The sequence below is a fragment of the Hippocampus bargibanti genome, linkage group LG18, assembly GCF_051943395.1.
Source record: "Hippocampus bargibanti isolate YZ-2025 linkage group LG18, ASM5194339v1, whole genome shotgun sequence".
In the NCBI taxonomy this organism is placed as follows: Eukaryota; Metazoa; Chordata; class Actinopteri; order Syngnathiformes; family Syngnathidae; genus Hippocampus; species Hippocampus bargibanti.
Window position 1 is genome coordinate 1,810,292 of NC_142751.1, and position 20,106 is coordinate 1,830,397.

Genomic DNA, 20,106 nt, shown 5'->3' on the forward strand with positions numbered 1-20,106 from the left:
AAAGGTGGCAAAGGCCAAACAAGAGGCCTATGATGACTTGTATGCTCGGCTGGACAGCAAGGAAGGTGAGACTGATCCTTTACAGGCTGGCGAGACAAAGATGGTAAGGACCTGCAGCAGGTTCAGGTAATTAAGGATATAGATGGCAATGTATTAACAGGTACCGGTAGTGTGATGGGAAGATGGAAAGAGTACTTTGAAGAATTGATGAATGAGGAAAATGAGAAGGAACAAAGAGTAGGAGACGTGACTGTTGTGGACCAAGACGTAGCAAGACTTTATTTTAATACAATTTGTCAAATACAACCTGCTGCTCCCCCTGCCTGCTTTTTTGGGATCCACAACCACCATCAGCACCTTGCAAACCGTGACACCGCGAGAGTGGCTGCCTTTCCAGCAGCTCATGTATTTTGTTTTTCTACTTTCATTCCTTTCATCACTTTGCTGCTGTGAAATGTACATTTCTCCACTGCGAGACTAATAAGGGCAAATCCAATCCAATGCAATTCAGGGGTGTCAAAGTCATTTTTTGCTGCGGGCCACATTGTAGTTACGGTTTCCTGTCGAAGGCCATTATGAATTTGGGGAAGCCATTACAATGTTTAATACCCTCCACATTTATAACATATAGAGTGCACAACAAATTAATGAATAACTAGTTTTCAAATCTGAAGTCAAGGATAATGACTGTTATTGTGGTTTACATCCAAAAATATGAAATTTTGGTTAGGATTTTAGCTAGCATCATGGAATTTCACAACTTAGATTTGCTTTCGCGGGCCGAAAAAAATGATGTGGTGGGCCGGATTTGGCCCCCGGGCCTTGACTTTGACAACTGTGCAATAGATGGTGATGTCGGTAAACGAGACAGTAATAACTCGTGCATATGGAGTACAAAAAATAAGACAACAGCAATAATATTTGTGTATAAAAACTCCCACAATCTCTTAAAAAAATGGGATAGTGCATGTTAATGTAGTACTCACCCATTTGACCAAACTGGTGGATGAGGTTGTCATCTGAAATGGCCGGAGATGCAAAGTTGCTCCCCATATCCACAAAGGTGGGCAGAGACCCGGTGGTCAATCCTTTGATTCTCTGCATGGTGGTCGTGGGTGGGTCAGCACGAAAAGGGTACAAACGGCACTGGGCGGGCCTGCACGCGGAAGTCTCCTCAAACACAGGCAGTTTGTTTTCAAAATGTCGAGGCGAAGTGTTGTTGGGGTCAAAGCGGGCAAAGTCGATCTTTAAGGCGTCGACGATGAGTAGAACAGTCCTTCGGAAACGTGGCTTGACCCTACAAAAGTCTCTCGACTCTCCCTTCGGTTCCAGTGTGTCTCCGCAGGTGCTGGTGCGGTTCACCTCCAACCGGACCAGCAAGAATCCACCCACAAACAAGTAAATTCCCACAAAATACAACGCGCACACCCAGAGGAGTGAGGTGAGCACCAGTTGTCCTTTCATTCTATAACGACAACGATTGATGCATCAAAACATGACTCTTGTCAATTTCTTCACTCGGTTACTTGCGTCAAATATCGACTCGCTGTTGAACACACTGACCTTGCAGAAGTCATTGCCCCCCCTGCCGCGGTGGACCGGGGGCAGACTTGATGGTCGTTGTTTTGGCCCAGTCGGGTTCGGGTGTCTCGTGTACATGCACTACGGTGCACACTTAGCCCGACTCATTCGAACTGCGGTCCGGACAGCCAAGACAAGAGTGGGTCGGAATTTTAAGGCGCACGGAACGGAAGTGTTAGGGGGAACCGTTTCAGTATGACACAAAACATAACATTCGAACTTCTTTTTGTCTTGCGGCGATTAATTTGTGTTTACAGCTGAACGGAGCCACTTAAGATATTGTATTTTGAAAATAAATTCATTTCCGAAATAGTGATTTGTTAAAAAAGAAACACATCGGACTCATTTCCTCCCAACATTCGTATTATCGATTCTCTTCCCACCTTCAAATCCCATCTCAAAACCCTCCTATTTAAAATTGCATTTTCTGTGTAGCTCTATCTTTTGTTTCTATTTATAATTGTATTTTACTTGTTGTATTCTATTTATAATTGTGTTTTATTTATCATTGTATGTATGCTTGTCTGTGACTATAAAGTGTCCTTGAGAGCTTTCAAAGGCACATGAAATAAAATGTATTATTATTCATACTGAGGAAGGGTGAGTAAACAGTGTGTTGTGTTTGTTTCGTTTAATGGCTGTTGTGTCCATAGTTACCGTGCTCCGCGGAGCTGATAGCAGAGCCGTCTGCAAACGATGAAACCATTACTGTATGTCCTGTCTTCCGAGCCACACTTAACGTACTGTACACGCTGACAGGGCCAACGTTGAATAGCTCCACGAACGTCACAAAGTCAGAATTCTGACTTTAAAGTCGCAACGAAAATAATTCTGACTTTGAAGTCAGAAATCTGAGATTAAAGTCAGAATTTTGCCAACCGTATTTTTTTTTCTTCAGTGGCCCTAATCCTCTTCCGTAAGAAATAGAATTTGAAGAGAAAGCACAAAATATATACCAAAGTTAACAAATGTCAATACAAATGTGATGATTGGACATTGTATTTATTTCTAACAGAACAAAGGCAAAATATTTCATCTTAAAAAAATGTTAACATATTTTAAAGGACAACCGACATCTTCGGACAAGTTGCGTCCATAATTTGTAAAATCATTTCAAATGACTTCTAGTGAGCGCATTTTACAAAGATTCCGCCGCATATAGCTATATTTTACAGTTTCAGACTCGCACTGAATATTCATGAAGTCTTGTTTTCGAGTTGATGACAATGCCCGAAGTGATGTCACATTCGCCCCTGACCGAGAAAGTGACACACAATGCATTTTGGGTACTTTTTTTTTCGTCTGAAAACACCGTCTGTGTTGATCGCGAAAGAAGGAAAACTACATAAATAATGCAATGGTGAATCGTTGTGTGTCGCAGCCAATTGCAGTAACACGGATAAAGAAGGTGTAAGTTTACACAAATTCCCAGCTGAAAAATCAGCCTGTTTTCAACGGAGCTTGTGCGCCATCTTGTGCGCCATCTTGTGCGCCATTTTGTGCGCCATCTTGTGCGCCATCTTGTGCGCCATCTTGTGCGCCATCTTGTGCGCCATCTTGTGCGCCATCTTGTGCGCCATCTTGTGCGCCATCTTGTGCGCCATCTTGTGCGCCATCTTGTGCGCCATCTTGTGCATTTTTCTACATCAGAGTCCAGATCTTCATCGGTTTCATCGTTTGCAGACGGCTCGAATTGATACAGAAGGACTTCTTTCACGGATTGCAAACATTTATGCTTTCCTCTTCAGAACAATTTGAATCATATTTATAATGTTAAATAATATTTATATATGAGTAACAAGAAAGCATCTTCTCAGAATCTGAACTCTCTAAAGTCATTCTTTTGATTCTGGCAATGCAGTGTGTGACCTATAGTGATGTCACGAACAAGTGGGCGGGGCTTTCTGAATCTCCCCGGTTTCGAGCTCATTTGTGGCAGTTTTGGGACACTAAGTCATTTTTATTGGCGTTGTCAGTTAGGAAACAAAAAAAATGGTGTTGGTTGTCCTTTAGAGGGCTGAAATTAATTTGCTGCCTGCTATTTTATCATGACAAACTAAATATACTACACATTGAGGTATTCCCACAATGAGACATCCGGACATGTTTCAACGCAAAACTAGTACAGTAGGAAAAAAATGCAGTCTTCACTTATACTTCGATGATGAAGTGTATGAAGATTGTCTTGCCTGAATTAATTATCACATTTTTACATTTGACAGAAAAGAGCGATGGTACCCGCAGTAAATGACAAACATGAGCCGCATCCAAAAGTCAAATTGATGACAGTTGGAAAATTCCACTCATGCAACTCCATGCAAGTCATTGAAAATAGTTTGTCATCCTATCTAACCATCCATTGGAATCATATCATTTTGATTTCTGGTGCATTTTCAGTTCATTTATTGTGTTCTGTGCTATTTAGCTTCTGATTGATTCGAAATATCTTCACGCTTCTCCACTCCTCCCGGTGGGATCTTTGGACTCGCCTTTGCTAAAGTTCCATAAATGGTCATGGCCTGCAGGTAGGACAACACAATTAGTAAATTCATGATTTCAGAAAACATCTTTCAGGTTTTCACATGTTTACCTGTGTAACCAGGCTGCTAATGTCGCCTGTATTTGTCGGGAGAAGGACAGTGTTGGACTCTTTGGCCAGGTTGGAAAACGCAGACACATACTGCTCAGCCACGCTCAGTGATGCGGCCGCATTTCCATTCTAGCAGGGATGAGAATGACAAATGAGAAAAAAGTCTGAAAAAAAAGGTGGAGTGCCGGCTGTGCACAGGCATATATACTGTGTGTGTGTGTGTATCTATCTATCTATCTATCTATCTATCTATCTATATATATATATATATCTATATATATATATATATATATATATATATATATATATATATATATATATATATATATATATATATATATATATATATATATATATATACAGTAAAGTCTCGTTATATCGATATTCTCACGAAAAATTTCGATATAACACACGATATACACCCTGCGCGCATGGAATTTTCTCCTTGCGTGCATATATATATATATATATATATATATATATATATACACACACACACACACACACACACACACACACACACACACACACACACACACACACACACACACACACACACACATATATATATATATATATATATATATATATATATATATATATATATATATATATATATATATATATATATATATATATATAATACATTCTGACATTTTGTTGAAGTCATTTATTATTCTTATTATTCTTATTCTTATTCTTATTATCTGGCCATTTGGTCTGAAAAAGTCAGAAATTCTCATCCCTGTTTGAGGCAGTAAAATGAACAGGGAGATGTTTCAGATTGGATTGGCACCATACCAAGCCCCAAAAAAGGGAAAATTACTCACCTGCTCAGCGAGGGCATCAGATAGAACCCGGATGGCCTTGGCTTTGGCTTCAGCTAATGCTAAGACTGCTTGGGCTTCACCTGGCAAATGTAAGTGAAACAAACAAATAAACAAAAACTACTTCTAACCGTAACTCTAGTACAAAACAATAACTTATCAAATGCACCAACCAGCCGCTTTGTTGATTTGTTCCGCCTTTTCACCCTCTGAGGCAAGAATTTGAGCTTGTTTACTACCCTCTGCGACATTAATGGCAGATTCCCTTGTTCCTTCAGACTCCAGCACTGTGGCTCTCTTCTTACGTTCAGCCTCTACCTGCAATATGGTGTTTCTAAATTATTGCACGTCACAGAGAATTACATTACATACATGTGCGGCCATTTTGAATGGATTTCGATTTACGACCGTTTGACTTACAACCGTTTTGTCGGAACGGGACCCGGTCGAAACTCGGATATTACCTGTACTATATTTACTGTACTGTATTGTATCAAAATATACTAACTTTCATTTGCCTCACTTGATAGTGAAACCCCACTTCCAAATGCTAACGTCTTTCAACCAGATTTTTTACACAATTTGAAAGTTGTTTGCTATACAGTCTGTAAAAGAGTGTGATTAGTGAGTTTTGAAAGGCGCTTATAAATGAAATGTATTATTATTCGTCTGTGTCAGCTCTCAGTCGTACAGGAGTGGTCCATCGATGAAAAGGTTTCTTCAGCCGTCATCTGTACTTCTTTGAAGGTGTCAAACATTTCGCTTCTTATCCAAGATGCTTTGTCAGCGAACTAAAGTCTTACTGGTAGTTTCGGCTCTATATATCCCTACGGCCCAGATGTGGTGCTATGATTGGTCCTTGCTCTCAGGTTGGGGGGAGCAGAGGACTACTCCCTGCGGCTCCAGTGATTACTTCTGTCACACTCCCTGCGGCTCCACTGATTACTTCTATTGATGTCCTTGAGAGCTTTGAAAGGCGCTTGAAATAAAATGTGTTATTATTATTATTATAAAAGCTAAGATGGACAACCCCTCCGACGCCCATCTTCAGCCCATCCTGACAGCATTGGGAAGCTCCTTCAGCCAAAGACTGTTACACCCGCGCTGTAAAAAGGAGAGATACCGACTGCTCTCAGGCTTCTCAATAAACGTGATTATTATCATTCGTCTGTGTAAGCTCTCAGTCGTACAGGAGTGGTCCACCGATGAAAAGTCTTACTGGTAGTTTAGGCCCTATATTTATTATTATTATTATTATTATTATTCCTCATACTCGGAGTCACAAAGTACAGGACTCATGAGGCTGTGCTAAAAAATACAGTGAGACCTCAACTTACAAACACCTTATCTTACGAACTTTTCATCTTACGAACGTCAAATTTATGAAAATTAAACCTTATAATAAGCACTATTTTCATAATACACACCCACCACGGCTGGTCCATCAAGCACACGACCTTCGGATCTGGTGGAGTGATCTTCGGCGGAAGCACACGACCGAACAGCGCTCAAGCTCGCGCTACTTTCCACACCCCCTCTCATTGAATGCACACGTGGATCACCTACTTGGAGCTTTTTGCTGATACAGTGAGACCTCAACTTATGAACTTAATTGGTTCCCAGACAGAGTGTGTAGGTGTGGGCGATAAGTGTGTATCTAAAAAAAAAATTCCCATAGGAAACCATTAAAATGGGAATAATCCGTTCCCGGGTTTCCATAAAACATACTTTTCAACTAAATAAGCCTTAAAACTACAAACAACCTACCTTATCCTATGTATAATAAATGTGCTATTGTATTGTAATGAAAGAAATACACTGCATTGTATAATAAAGTCACTTTATTTGTGATGGTCATTGATGGCTCTTAATTGACACCTGTTGCTTTCTGACTTGTAAGGTCTTACGAAACTGAGGCATCACATTATCATTCATCATGTTGATGATTCTCATAGCCTTTTCTGGATGGAACTGTTCAATAAAAGCCTGCACATCAACTGTTGAATGGCCTGCTTCTGCTTGTCCTCTTGAAGGCAAATCAAATTATCTGTGTTGATGACCTCATTATGGTCAGCAACAAGCTCCTCAATGTCATCTGCATTCACTTCGAGTCCCGTAGGTGCTGGCAGAGATTTTATTACAACAAAAGGCGCGAGTCCGATGATTCCACGGACGCGGAATAAAATGCGACAAAAGAAGGCGGGCGGGGCGAATAAAATGGCACACTCGCGTCTAACAATCACCTCGTCCAAAGCAAACTTTTGGAGCACAGGGCATAGCGATGCACTTCCGTCGTAATCATGTCACTGGTGAGGTGACAGTGACTCGTTGAAATGAAATGAAATTGAAGTGTCGCGAGCGGAAGCCACGCCCGAGCTGTCAACTCGCACGTGACAATTTAGCGTGACTATTGACACGCTGTTCCAGTGTGTGTGAAAACACTAGCTCCGATTGGCTTACCATGACACATGACTCTACCCTTTAGCCAATCACAATCACTTCTATCGCATCTTGACAAGGGGGTGCGTTCAAGTGTAGCAACACAAAAACGTTGGCAAGTGTTTGTCCCTGCTCATTCAGTTAGACAATGCTTTCCAAACAGCCTAGAGTCATAAGAAGTCGTGCGCTATTCTCGAACCTGAACGCACACCAAGTCATGGATGACAAACAAACAGAGCAGAATAGACGTGTACGGCTGGTAGTTTCTTCAATTTATTCATAGAAACGCACCACATTTGAACTGAGGCTGAACACGAGCCTGTGGTGTTTATTTTCCGGTCCTATAATAGTAAAATTATCAGCAAAAAGCTCCAAGTAGGCGATCGACGTGTGCATTCAATGAGAAGGGGTATGGAAAGTAGCGCCGGCTGGAGCGCTGTTCGGTCGTGTGCTACAGCCGAAGATCACTTTCGCCAGATCCGAAGGTCGTGTGCTTGATGGACCGGCCATGGTGGGTGTGTATTATGAAAATATTGCTTATTATAAGGCTTAATTTTCATAAATTTGACGTTCGCATGATGAAAAGTTCGTATTATAAGGCGTTCGTAAATTGAGGTTTCACTGTAATTTTATTATGATGGGACCGGAAAAAAAACACCACAGGCTCGTGTTCAGCCCAAGAAGACACAAAATAAAATCACAGTCGCTGATAAGATGGAGATAATTGAAAAACACGAACGAGGTGTGTGTTTTTGTGATTTAGTGGCCGAGCACGGCTATGCTGAGTCAACGATTGCTACCATTCTCCGGAACAGAAAAGCCATCAAAGGTGCGTCTGTTGCAAAAGGTGTTTCCGTGCTCTCAAAGCGACGGTCTCGGGCAATCGAAGAAGTTGAAAAACTTCTGTTAATTTGGATTAACGAAAAGCAGCTATCCGACGACACCGTGAGTAAAGCTATTTTATGTGAGAAAGCACAGCTAATTCACGCCGATATCGCCATGCGCCAACCTGGAAGTTCGGCGCTTATTGAGGATTTTAAAGCCAGTAACGGATGGTTCGAGAACATCTGAGGGCGACGAGGAGGTGATGGCTGCAGCATCAAGTGAGCTCATAAAGGCAATGTTGGCTAAGTGGAATGATGTGCAGGCTTTTAGTGAACAGTCAATCCAGAAAAGACTGGCTATGATAATCATCAACATGATGAGCGATAATGTGATGCCTCAGCTTCGTAAGACCTTACAAGTCAGAAAGCAACAGGTGTCAATTAAGAGGTTTTTAATCAGCAAAAATGATGAGGAGTCTCCAAAGAAAAAAGAGAAGCCACAACAGAGGTTAAGTTATCAACAGTCCTTATGGAAGGTGACTCTCATATTATAAGCTATCAACGACCATCAAAAAGGTAAATAAAACTTTATTTTACAGCACAGTTTATTTCTTTAATTACAGTCCTTATGTAATGTGCCTCTCTTTCCAAACAGCAATTCCCTTTGACCTCCAACGATATTCCATCAAGCGATCAATGGCCATCACAAATGTAAATAGTGACTTTATGATACAATGCAGTGTATTTCTATCATTACAATACAACAGGACATTTATTATACATAGAAAGGCACTCGGGCCTGATGATTTACCAATCGAGGTATGGAAGTGTCTTGGAGAGGTGGTGGTGGTGTTCCTGACTGGGTTATTCAACAAGATCTTAGATGGTGAACAGATGCCTGAAGAATGGAGACGAAGTGTACTCGTGCCCATTTTTAAGAACAAAGGAGATGTGCAGAGTTGTACTAATTACAGAGGAATAAAGTTGATGAGCCATACAATGAAACTCTGGGAAAGAGTAGTTGAAGCTAGACTAAGAGTAGAAGTGAACATTTGTGAGCAGCAGTATGGCTTCATGCCAAAAAAATAGTACGACAGATGCAGTGTTTGCTTTAAGAATGCTGATAGAGAAGTACAGAGAAGGTCGGAAGGACTTGCATTGTGCCTTTGTAGATCTGGAGAAAGCGTATGACAGGGTGCCCAGAGAAGAGCTGTGGCATTGCATGAGGAAGTCTGGAGTGACGGAAAAGTATGTCAGAGCGGTGCAAGACATGTATCATGACTGTAAGACAGTTGTGAGGTGTGCTGTCGGTATGACTGAGGAATTCAAGGTGGAGGTGGGACTCCACCAGGGGTCAGCTCTGAGCCCCTTCTTATTGCTATGGTGATGGACAGGCTGACAGATGATGTTAGACAAGAATCTCCTTGGACCATGATGTTTGCAGATGACATTGTGATCTGTAGCGAGAACAGGGAACAGGTGGCGGAGAAACTAGAGATGTGGAGAAATGCCCTGGAAAGGAGAGGAATGAAGATCAGTCGCAGCAAGACGGAATATACATGTGTGAATGAGAGGGATCCAAGTGCAAGAGTGGTGCTACAGGGAGAAGAGATAAAGAAGGTGGAAGATTTTAAGTGGGGTCAACTGTCCAGAGCAATGGAGAGTGTGGAAAAGAGGTGATGAAACGTGTCCAGGCAGGCTGGAGCGGCTGGAGAAGAATGTCAGGTGTAATGTGTGATAGGAGGGTTTCAGCTAGGATGAAAGGAAAAGTGTATAAAACAGTGGTGAGACCAGCCATGATGTTTGGACTGGAGACAGTGCCAATGAAGAAAAGACAGGAAGCAGAGATGGAGGTAGCAGAGCTGAATATGTTGAAGTTTTCTTTGGGAGTGACCAGGTTGGATAGGCTCAGGTATAGGTACATTAAAGGGACAACTCATATTAGAGGCTTTGGAGAGAAAGTCAGAGAGGCCAGAATGTGATGGTTTAGACATGTCCAGAGGAGAGAGAGTGACTATATCGGGAGAAGGATGCTGAGCCTTGAACTGCTAGGCAGGAGACCGAGAGGAAGACCCAAGAGGAGGTTTATGGATGTGGTCAAGGAGGACATGAAGGTAGCTGGTGTGAGAGAAGAGGATGCACAAAGCCGGGATAGATGGAGGACATTGATTCGCTGTGGCGACCCCTGAAGGGGAAAGCCGAATGGAAAAGAAGAAGAGAAGAATAAGGTATGTTGTGTGTAGTTTTAAGGCTTATTTAGTTGAAAAGTATATTTTATGGAAACCCGGGAACGGATTATTCCCATTTTAATGGTTTCCTATGGGATTTTTTTTTACATACACACTATTCGCCTTACACACTCTGTCTGGGAACCAATTAAGTTCGTAAGTTGAGGTCTCACTGTATATAGCTATTTGACTGGCTCGCTATTAGCTATCTAGATGACTAGCAATTAGTCGTCTAGCTGACGGGCTAGCTGTTGGCTATCTGGCTATCTATTAGCTATTTATTAGCTATCATTAGCTAGCTAGCTAGCTGGCTAGCTGTTGGCTATCAATTAGCTATCCATTAGCTAGCTGGCTAGCTATTAGCTGTCTAGGTGGCTGGCTGTAAAATGTCTAGCTGTTGGCTATCTATTAACTATTTATTTGCTATCCATTAGCGAGCTAGCTAGCTTTCTATCTATTTCAGTTACTTCGGGGTTGAGTGAATGCTGGCGCATGTGGTTGCCGCTGCACACGCACAGGAAAATTTTATCCTGTGACTGTAGTGACCTTGAGAGTTTTGAAAGGTGCTTAGAAATGAAATTTATTATTATTATGATGATTATTATTATGCATCTTGTGTTATATAAACCTAGTGTTTTTCTTGTAATTATGAAAAAGGGGGATTGAGCACATTTAACAAACGTAAACATCGATCTTTAAACCTCACCTGCATCTGCATGGATTCCTTCACACGAGGTGGAACATGTATATCTTTAATTTCATACCGCAAGCAACGGATTCCCCACTCGTCTGAAGCTTGGTTGATGGAGTGAACAATGTTGGCGTTCAGGGACTCTCTCTCCTTCAGAGGAAACAACAAACTGGTTCTTATCTTGTTTAGACACAATATTATCGACAAAGTGAGATTTAATAGCATGTTGCTACCCTGAACACTTTATCCAGGGTGAGTTTGCCCAGTTCTGAACGCATCGTGGTCTGCGCCAGCTGCGTGACAGCATATTCCGGGTCCTCAACGCCATAACTAGCCTGGGGCGAACATTTTTACATAAAAAAAAAAAACAAAAAAAATCAGTGACATCGGGGTAGAAACGAAATCAAAAACAAAGTGGTGTTTATTCAATACATTGTAAAAATGAAAATTGTAAAGAGCAATAAATTGGGGAGACTAAACAAATTCTAAAAAAAATACTTTATAAAAATCGCAGGGATAATACTAGTGGGCCTCAATCTGCGGTACATATGCACCTAAAAGCTAGCAACCATAAATTTGACAACAGTGAGGTTAAAATCTTAGCGAAAGAAAATAGATCGCTTGAAAGGGGAGTAAAAGAAGCTATGTTCATAAAACAGCAAAACCCTTCACTAAATCGCCATGGTGGGGTGAGGTTTAATTTGGATCGTTCGTACAACAGACTTCTTAGGCAACATAGGGTTAGTTATGCTGTAGGTCGTAGTCGGGCCAGTCGTACACCCCATAATCAGCCTGGACAATAGAAGTAATCAGTGTAGCCTCAAGGAATAATCCTCGGCTCCCCCGAACCTGAGAGCAGGGACCTATCATAGCAGAGTCTGGCACCGCCACGTCTGGACAGTAGGGATATATATATATATATAGGGCCAAAACTACCAGCAAAAATTTTTGTTCGCTGACAAACCCTCTTGGATAAGAAGCGAAACGTCAGACACCTTCAAAGAAGTACAGATGGCTGAAGAAACCTTCTCATCGATGGACCACTCCTGTATGACTGAGAGCTTACATAGACGTATCGGGGTAGAAAATGTACAATTTATCACATCAATTTGAAACTCTTACTTTGAAAGGGTCCAGGATCCGTAAATACAGAACTCCATCAATCTGGAGTGTTACATTATCTGGCAAACAGATTAGAAGTACAATTGAAACATTCTATAATTACAAAGGATTGAATATCAACTTGTGTGAAGACTGTTGGAGCGTTCATTGTTTTGTGTTTTTTTTCACAGCGTAAACACATGACAGGATGACTTGCCTAAAGATACTGCAGACTGCTCAGGGACATCAATGACAATTTCTTTGAGACTTTGCACATACCGGATTCGGTCAAGCACTGGGATGAGGAAATTTAACCCCTAGAGGAGGTCAACCAGGAGAGGATGAGCAAGTGGAGTGCAAAAAACGTGTTCACACCTGTTAAGTTTATGCTGTAGTGAGTGGAAGACATTAACAAATTAATTGAGTTGTAATCGGTGCTGCATTACCGCGGCCCAAAGTTTAGTTTTCAACAGCTTTAGAGGATTGGCACACACATAAGGTGGTCTGCTTTGCATTTGTCATCTGCTAGGTCTCAATCCTAAAATGTCACTGTGCCGATTGAACCGATTGTAAAACAACAACAACAACCAAAAAAAAAAACCCATACCGGTTCGAGGATGCGATGAAAGCGACCCATTCTCTCAACTACCCACGCTTCCTGCTGTGGCACAAACAGGACCACTGTGTTCATCGGCAGACTCGAGGCCCATCGCTGCTGCAGTGGGGACACCCACAACTTTGGCACGGTTCGTCGGCTGTGCTAGAAAAAAAAACATATATATATATATATATATATATATATATACGGGGTTATCTCCTCTTTTATATAGAACTTCTTCATGTCACAAAGAGGGTACATCAAGTGCTGAAGAATGAATGCCTCTCCGTGTTGTCATATAATAATAATAATAATAATAATAATAATAATAATACATTGTATTTCTAAGCGCCTTTCTCTCAAGGTCACTTTACAGTCACAGGATAAGTTTTTTTCTGTGGGTGAGTCGAGGCAGCCACACGCACCAGCGTTCACTCAGCCCGGAATAACTGAAATAGTTAGAAAGCTAGCAAATAGATAGCCAGCCAGGTAGCTAGCTCGGTAGATAGCTAATAGCTAGCTTGCTAATAGATAGACAGCCAGAGAGCCAGCTAGCTAGATAGATAGCTAATAGACAGAAAATAGCAAATAGATAGCTATCTAGGTAGCCAGCTAGACAGCTAGCATACACATGATGTTTTGAGAACCATTCAACTACAGGTAACCAACCACGACCTCCAGACCTTATTTTTAAAATTTAAATTCTAGTTTGTTTTTACTTCAAGACCGCGGAAGTGGCTGCCTTTCCAGCAGCTCCTGTATTTTGTTTTTCTACTTCTTTCATTTCCCTTTCCTTTCATAACTTTGCTGCTGTGAAATGTAAATTTCTCCACTGTGAGATGAATAAAGGTACATCCAATCCAATATTGTAGAAACTAAATAGATATTCATTTCCACAAAAATACATGCATGCCTATCAATTCATTTATGTTTTATCTGAGTTTCTTGGCCTCACGAGGGTCGCGGCTTGCTGGAGCCGATCAGAACTGATTTAGGACAGTGGGTGGTGTATTCCTTGAACTGGTTGCCAAACAATAGATCATATTTAGAGAATGGATCATTCACATTCATTTAGAGTCATCAATGAACCTACCGTGCAGGTGTTTGCAATGTGGGAGGAAACCAGATTAGGCTGTCACAAAATGAGTGAATTTGTTTATGAATGGGAGTGTTTCCAATGTACAAAAAAATTGGTTCGCATCATAAAAATAAACGTAAAACAAACCGCTAATGCAAATGCACTATGATTTAAATTTACCTGAAGGAGGGACCCACCGGTGCGAAACAGTGTTCGGATCATCATATAAACTAAATTGCAATGAATGAATAACGCTATGTGACAGGAATTGTGAATTGAAAGTAAATTCCACTCGTCGGAAGTCCCCACTCTGCTGTATATGACCTATCAGGAAAGTTACATCATTGGTGCAGCGTTAGAAATGTCGCCGCTGTGCAACAACGACGTGGGATCTGCGGTTCCGTTACGACGACTACTACTGTACTACTACTACTACTACTACTACTACTACTACTACTACTACTACTACTACTACTAATAATAATAATAATAATAATAATAATATAGAATGTTGTGTTTGACAAGCAATATAACAAAACGGGTTTACACAAATATTTTAAAAGCATGAAAGTAATGACAATAAGACATTGCACTTGTAAGCGCGAAGCACTGTCGATGACACTTCCTGTTGCAACTATCAAAAACTCTCGGAATGCAACTTTGAGCTTTCTTTGCAAAATGAATTTGTTGTTTTTTCCGAAATCATTACGTCACCTAACACGAATAATAATAATAATAATAATAATAATAATAATAATAATAATAATAATAATAATAATAATAATAATAATAATAATAATAATAATAATAGGCGGCCCGATAGTTGAGTGGTTAGCACAATGGCTTCACAGTGCAGAGGTCGCCGGTTCGTGTCCCGGTCCGGCCTCCCTGTGTGGAGTTTGCATGTTCTCCCCGGACCCGCGTGGGTTTTCTCCGGGTCCTCCGGTTTCCTCCCACACTCCAAAAACATGCATGGCAGGCAGATTGACAACTCCAAATTGTCCCTAGGTGTGAGTGTGAGAGTGACTGTTGTTCGTCTTTGTGTGCCCTGCGATTGGCTGGCAACCAATTTAGGGTGTCCCCCGCCTCGTGCCCGAAGACAGCTGAGATACTCTCCAGCACCCCCCGCGACCCTAATGAGGAATAAGCGGTACGGAAAATGGATGGATGGATAATAATAATAATAATAATAATAATAATAATATCATCATCATCATCATCATCATCATCATCATCATCATCATCATCATCATCATCATCATCATCATCATCATCATCATTTCCACCCAAACCACATCAAAACAAAAGTATCCTAGCTCTGTGCAAGACTCCAAATATATATATGTATATATATATATATATACAGGTATATATATATTTTTTCAAGATGGCGCCTGAGTAGGCAGCCGTCAGCAAGTGCTCTCATGAGCCTTGCTTTTTTGTTGTTGTTTTTGTCTTGTTATTGTGTTTTCTTTTGTCACTTTGTGTTGTTGTGCGTCGTGTGGAACGGATACAGATTGTTTTTCAGCATTTTTGGTCACGACAATCATCAAGGAGGAGACTGAGCAGTTTCGGCAGCATGAATATGCCAGTACTGTTTTTGAATGGGAGGAATGTCGGTGCCATTTGACTGTCATTGCTGGACAGCTCTTGGGCCATTGTGCTTTTTTTGCGCTTGTAATGGGCAGCATCTTCACAGCCCCACTTTCTTCAGCGGAAAGGTCGGTGCTGTTGGACAGTCTGCGGTTGGATGGATGCATGGCTTGAGGAGCCCGCGATAAGAAGGAGCATCAGCGCAGAGCGCCGATGCGTATGTAGAACTGTCGCGGCTTGGAATTGAAGTGGATTTATGTGGGACAGGAGATGTGAGACAATGTCTTGCGGCTCCCCCTCCCGGCAAATTGGCGTTTTCATGTTTATTATGTTTGTTAAAGTCATTATAAGTGCCTTGCGTGCTGGGTCCGAGAGGACAGTAATTTCATATTTGCTGTATGTCATGCATACTAGCATATTTGACAATAAAGCTGACTTTTGTCATGAGCGAGTTGACAGCTGGGCGGGGCCTCTGCTCCCGCCGTCCGCCAGCTGCTGTCAATTCCCTCATCACTGACTGTTGGACATTTAAACCAGACGCTGGCACTTACCAAGCGTCGGACGATACTTCGCCTCGCGCCTTGCCAGCACCTTGAACGTGTATTCAGTATGTGAGTTGCTTCGCCCGAGGAATTATTTTAGCCACGATCGCATTTGTTTAACTGCACTGCGTCGTAGGCTGTGTTTGCACCCTCGTGTGCCTCTTTGTTTTGTTTGTTATTGTGGTTGGGTGGATTGCCGCCGCTCACCCACTAGCATTGTTGTTTAGTCATTCTTTTTGTTTTACATACCTTTTTACCGGGTCCGCGTCATCTCGGACCCGCGCTTTCTGTTAATAAATCAACTGCCTGCACTAACGCCTCATTCCTGCTTAGCGATCCACCACCTATCCCTAATGTTCCCGCTCGTCAGCTGCCACTGTCGCTGCTGGAACGTGACAGAATCTTCCGACCACCATGGATCCCGCAGACAGTAACCGCATCTTCTCCGTCCTCACTTAGCAGGCGGAGCAGCTCGGTGAATTGGTGCCAGCCCTTGCGGAGGTCTGACGCGACATCACCCGATTGGCCCAACGGGTAGAGAGACTTGAGACCAGTGGTGCCTCCGCCTCGGTGGCCGTCCCTTGCCAACCTATGAGCTGCGAACCCAACATCCCACACCCCGCCCGTTACGGAGGGGAGCCCGGACGCTGTGCGCAATTCCTGCTGCAGTGCTCCATAGTATTCGACCAACAACCATCCGTATGCACCACCGTCGCGGCAAAAGTGTCGTTTCTTACCAGCCTGCTTGCCGGCCCGGCAGCCGCTTAGGCGTTGGCCGTCTGTGAATCTTGGCCGGAGCTCCGAGCCTCCTTCCCGGACTTCATCGCCGAGCTGCGGCAGGTGTTCCATCACCCGGTGAGTGGGCAGGAAGCAGAGGCCCAGCTGTGGATCTGCCACCAGGGCACCCGATCGGCGGCGGAATATTCCGTCGCCTTCCATGTCCAGGCAGCCGCCAGCGGTTACGACGACCGCGCCCTGCGGGGAATGTTTCGGCGCGGGCTCAATGCGGCGCTGAAGGACGAACTGGCCACGCGCGACGAGTGCTCCAGCCTTTGCGAGCTCATCTCCCTCACGCTGCAGCTTGTCAACCGGATGCGAGAGAGGATCCGGAAGCGTGCTGCTCAGGCTAGTCCCGAGCCGCCGGCGGGGGCCCGAGGGGGCGGTGCCCGGACCTCTCTGTGCGGGGGCCACGCGGGCGTGGAGCCTATGGAGATGGGGGGTGAAAGGGCCGCTCCACAGCAGCCGGAGCGACGCAACACCGGCCCGGCTTGCCAACTCTGTGGGAAGTCGGGACACAGAGCCCCGGACTGTCCTAGCTGGGGGCTTCCTGGAAAGCCCTTCAGTGACTATAAGTCGCCCCGTCCTCCCAAACTACGGGTCCCGTTAAGGTCTGCGGGTGGGTTCGCGTTGCGGAGACTTGAACTGGACGCCGTAAACCACGGCCCCACCAGGACCATGTCCGTTCGGGCCCTAGTGGATTCGGGGGCCGAAGGCGGTTTCATAGATCTGCGCGTCGTGTCTGCGTTGGGTTGTCGGGTTGTCCAGCTGGGGGCGAGTCGGAGCGTACTCGATCTCGACGGTCGGTTACTCGCCGAGGTTAAGCAAGAAACAGCGCTGCTTCGACTCGTACTCTCGGGCAACCACGTAGAATACCGGCGTGCTGGGTTTACCTTGGCTGGGGGCCATTTCGTGGGACGGACCTACCATTCAGGGGTGAAGCTCCCTCTGCTACGCTCACTGCCTCAGGTCGGTCGCGGGCGGTTCGTCATCATCTCGCAACCACCCACCGGAGATTATTAGTTTAGAGGGGGTCCCGCCCTGTTACCACAACCTACGACAGGCGTTCAGCAAGGACAGCGCCCTGTCCTTACCACCGTACCGTCCCTATGATTGCGCCATTGACCTCCAGCCCAACGCTCCGTTCCCCAGTTCTCGACTTTACAACGTCTCCCAACCCGAACAACAAACTCTCCGGGACGACATTGACTCCTCACTCGCGGCCGGGCTCATTCGGCCATCGCGGTCACCCTTGGGTTCTTTTTTATCGCCAAAAAAGATAAATCGCTGCGTCCATGCGTGGACTATCGTGGGCTAAATGAAATAACTACCAAGAACAAATACCCGCTCCCATTGATTGACTCCTGTTACGCTACTCGAGGCAAGGACGCCGGGCTCGAGTGGCGAGGGAAGGAGGGAAGGCTTGGATCCGAAATGCAACGGCGAGACAGAGATCAGGGTAAAGTCTTTTACTGAAACACGCATGCAAAACAACAAACTCATAAAGTGGGGAATGTGCGTAACGGCAATGGAAGAAATAGCGAACCTGACAGCAAGGTAGTAATGGGGGTGACTTCCGAAATATTCCGACGGAGACTGGATAGCGCAATCGGTAGATATAGTCAGAAGGCACAATCACGGGAATGACAAACAGCTGTGGGAACCCAGGTGCGTGATGATGGGAGGGGCCGTCTCCAGGGAGCAGCGGAGGAGATGACAGGAGGGGCGGGGCGCGCCCAGGACGGCGACGAGATGTGACAGTGCCCCCCCCTCAATGGACGCCTCTTGGCGGCCCTCCAGGTTTGGAAGGGTGAGCCGCATGGAACGCCCGGATGAGAGATGGGTCGAGGATCCAGGCACGTGGGACCCACTGTCGTTCCTCCGGTCCATAGCCCTCCCAGTCGACCAGGTACTGCACTCCTCTGCCCATGCGCCTGGAGTCCAGTATCTCCCGCACGGTGTAGACCGGTCCGTCGGCCAACATCCGGGGGGGAGGTGGGGGGGTGGGAGTGGGGGCTAAGGAGCTGGTTTCCACTGGCTTGAGGAGGGAAACGTGAAAGACGGGGTGGATCCTCATGGTGGGTGGCAGCCGGAGCCTCACCGAGACCGGGCTGAGGATGGCCTCGATGGGGAAGGGACCCGTAAAGCGTGGGCCCAGCTTGGCTGAAGACCCTGCCAGCCGAAGGTCCCTCGTGGACAGCCACACCTCCTGCCCGACCTGGTAGTTGGGTGCCTGTCTCCGATGACGGTCCGCCAACCGCTGGTTCCGGGATGCGGTGCGTGTCAGGGCGTCCCTGGTCTCCTTCCAGACTCGGTGGGCCCGTCTGAGGTGATGTTCAATAGACGGGACCTCCACCTGGCCCTCCTGTGTGGGGAACAAGGGCGGCTGATAGCCACAGGCGGACATGAATGGGGACCGACCTGTGGCTGCGGAGACCAGGGAGTTGTGGGCGTACTCCACCCAAGGTAGGTGCAGGGCCCACGACGCCGGGTTGTGGAGGCACACGCACCGGAGGGCCGCCTCCAGGTCCTGGTTCTTCCTCTCCGTCTGTCCGTTGGTCTGGGGATGGTATCCAGATGACAGGCTCGCCGACGCCCCTAGGGACCGACAGAAACGCTTCCATACCTTGGACACGAACTGCGGTCCCCGGTCCGACACGATGTCCGTCGGAATCCCGTGGAGACGGACGACGTGGTTAACCAGGAGTTGAGCCGTCTCGATGGCGGACGGCAACCTGGTTAACAGGACGAAGTGGGCCGACTTGGAGAATCGGTCCACAACGGTGAGGACGACCGTCTTGCCACGGGAGGGGGGGAGGCCTGTCACGAAGTCGACGGAGATGTGAGACCAGGGTCTGGACGGCACCGGTAGCGGTTGGAGGAGTCCTGCCGGGGGCTGGTGGGAAGCTTTCCCACAAGCACAGGTCGGGCAGGCTTTCACGAAGCTGGTGATGTCCCTTCGGAACCCCGGCCACCAGAACCGTTGGGCGATGAGTTGGATCGTCCTGTTGACCCCCGGGTGACAGGCAATCTTGGAGGTGTGCCCCCAGACGAGCACCTCCGTGCGAAGAGGGGCGGGGACGAACAGGCGATCCTTAGGACAGCCCCTGGGGATGGGGGTCGTCCCCAGGGCTTGCTGAACTTTTCTCTCAACCTCCCACCTCAGGGCACCCAGGATGCGTTGGGCCGGCAGGATGTTGGTGGTGGTCTCCTCCCTTTCTGCCGGCTCATGGATGC

At 45.3% G+C, this 20,106-nt stretch overlaps 2 protein-coding genes across 9 annotated transcripts in view; both read right to left on the reverse strand.

Annotated features, from left to right (window-relative positions):
• The window catches only part of pigo (phosphatidylinositol glycan anchor biosynthesis, class O), a 29,228-nt gene extending 26,844 nt beyond the window's left edge, over positions 1-2,384 (reverse strand). For 2 of the 7 annotated variants that reach the window (XM_089020977.1, XM_089020980.1), the window contains exons 1-2: positions 1,564-2,130; positions 987-1,465 (exon numbers count right to left, since the gene is read on the reverse strand). In XM_089020977.1, coding sequence (XP_088877103.1) covers positions 987-1,465; positions 1,564-1,577 — 493 coding nt within the window. In that variant the 5' untranslated portion in view covers positions 1,578-2,130. Of the gene's footprint in view, positions 1-986; positions 1,466-1,563; positions 2,134-2,238 lie in introns of those variants that run through there. The other 5 variants (XM_089020976.1, XM_089020978.1, XM_089020975.1 and 2 more) reach the window with 5 other exon arrangements.
• A 1,585-nt stretch (positions 2,385-3,969) lies between these two features.
• Positions 3,970-14,298, reverse strand: stoml2 (stomatin (EPB72)-like 2). 2 transcript variants are annotated; one of them, XM_089020983.1, is made up of 10 exons: positions 14,138-14,298; positions 12,889-13,041; positions 12,499-12,598; positions 12,303-12,361; positions 11,414-11,515; positions 11,196-11,330; positions 5,172-5,316; positions 5,002-5,081; positions 4,172-4,300; positions 3,970-4,100 (listed from the first exon to the last, which is right to left on the reverse strand). In XM_089020983.1, exons 1-10 carry the CDS (start codon positions 14,180-14,182, stop codon positions 3,999-4,001), a joined length of 1,050 nt encoding a protein of 349 aa, XP_088877109.1. In that variant the 5' UTR covers positions 14,183-14,298; the 3' UTR covers positions 3,970-3,998. The 2 variants fall into 2 exon arrangements, with proteins under 2 accessions (XP_088877109.1, XP_088877110.1); XM_089020984.1 differs by having other exon boundaries at positions 12,889-13,036; positions 14,138-14,277.
• Positions 14,299-20,106: the final 5,808 nt, after the last annotated feature.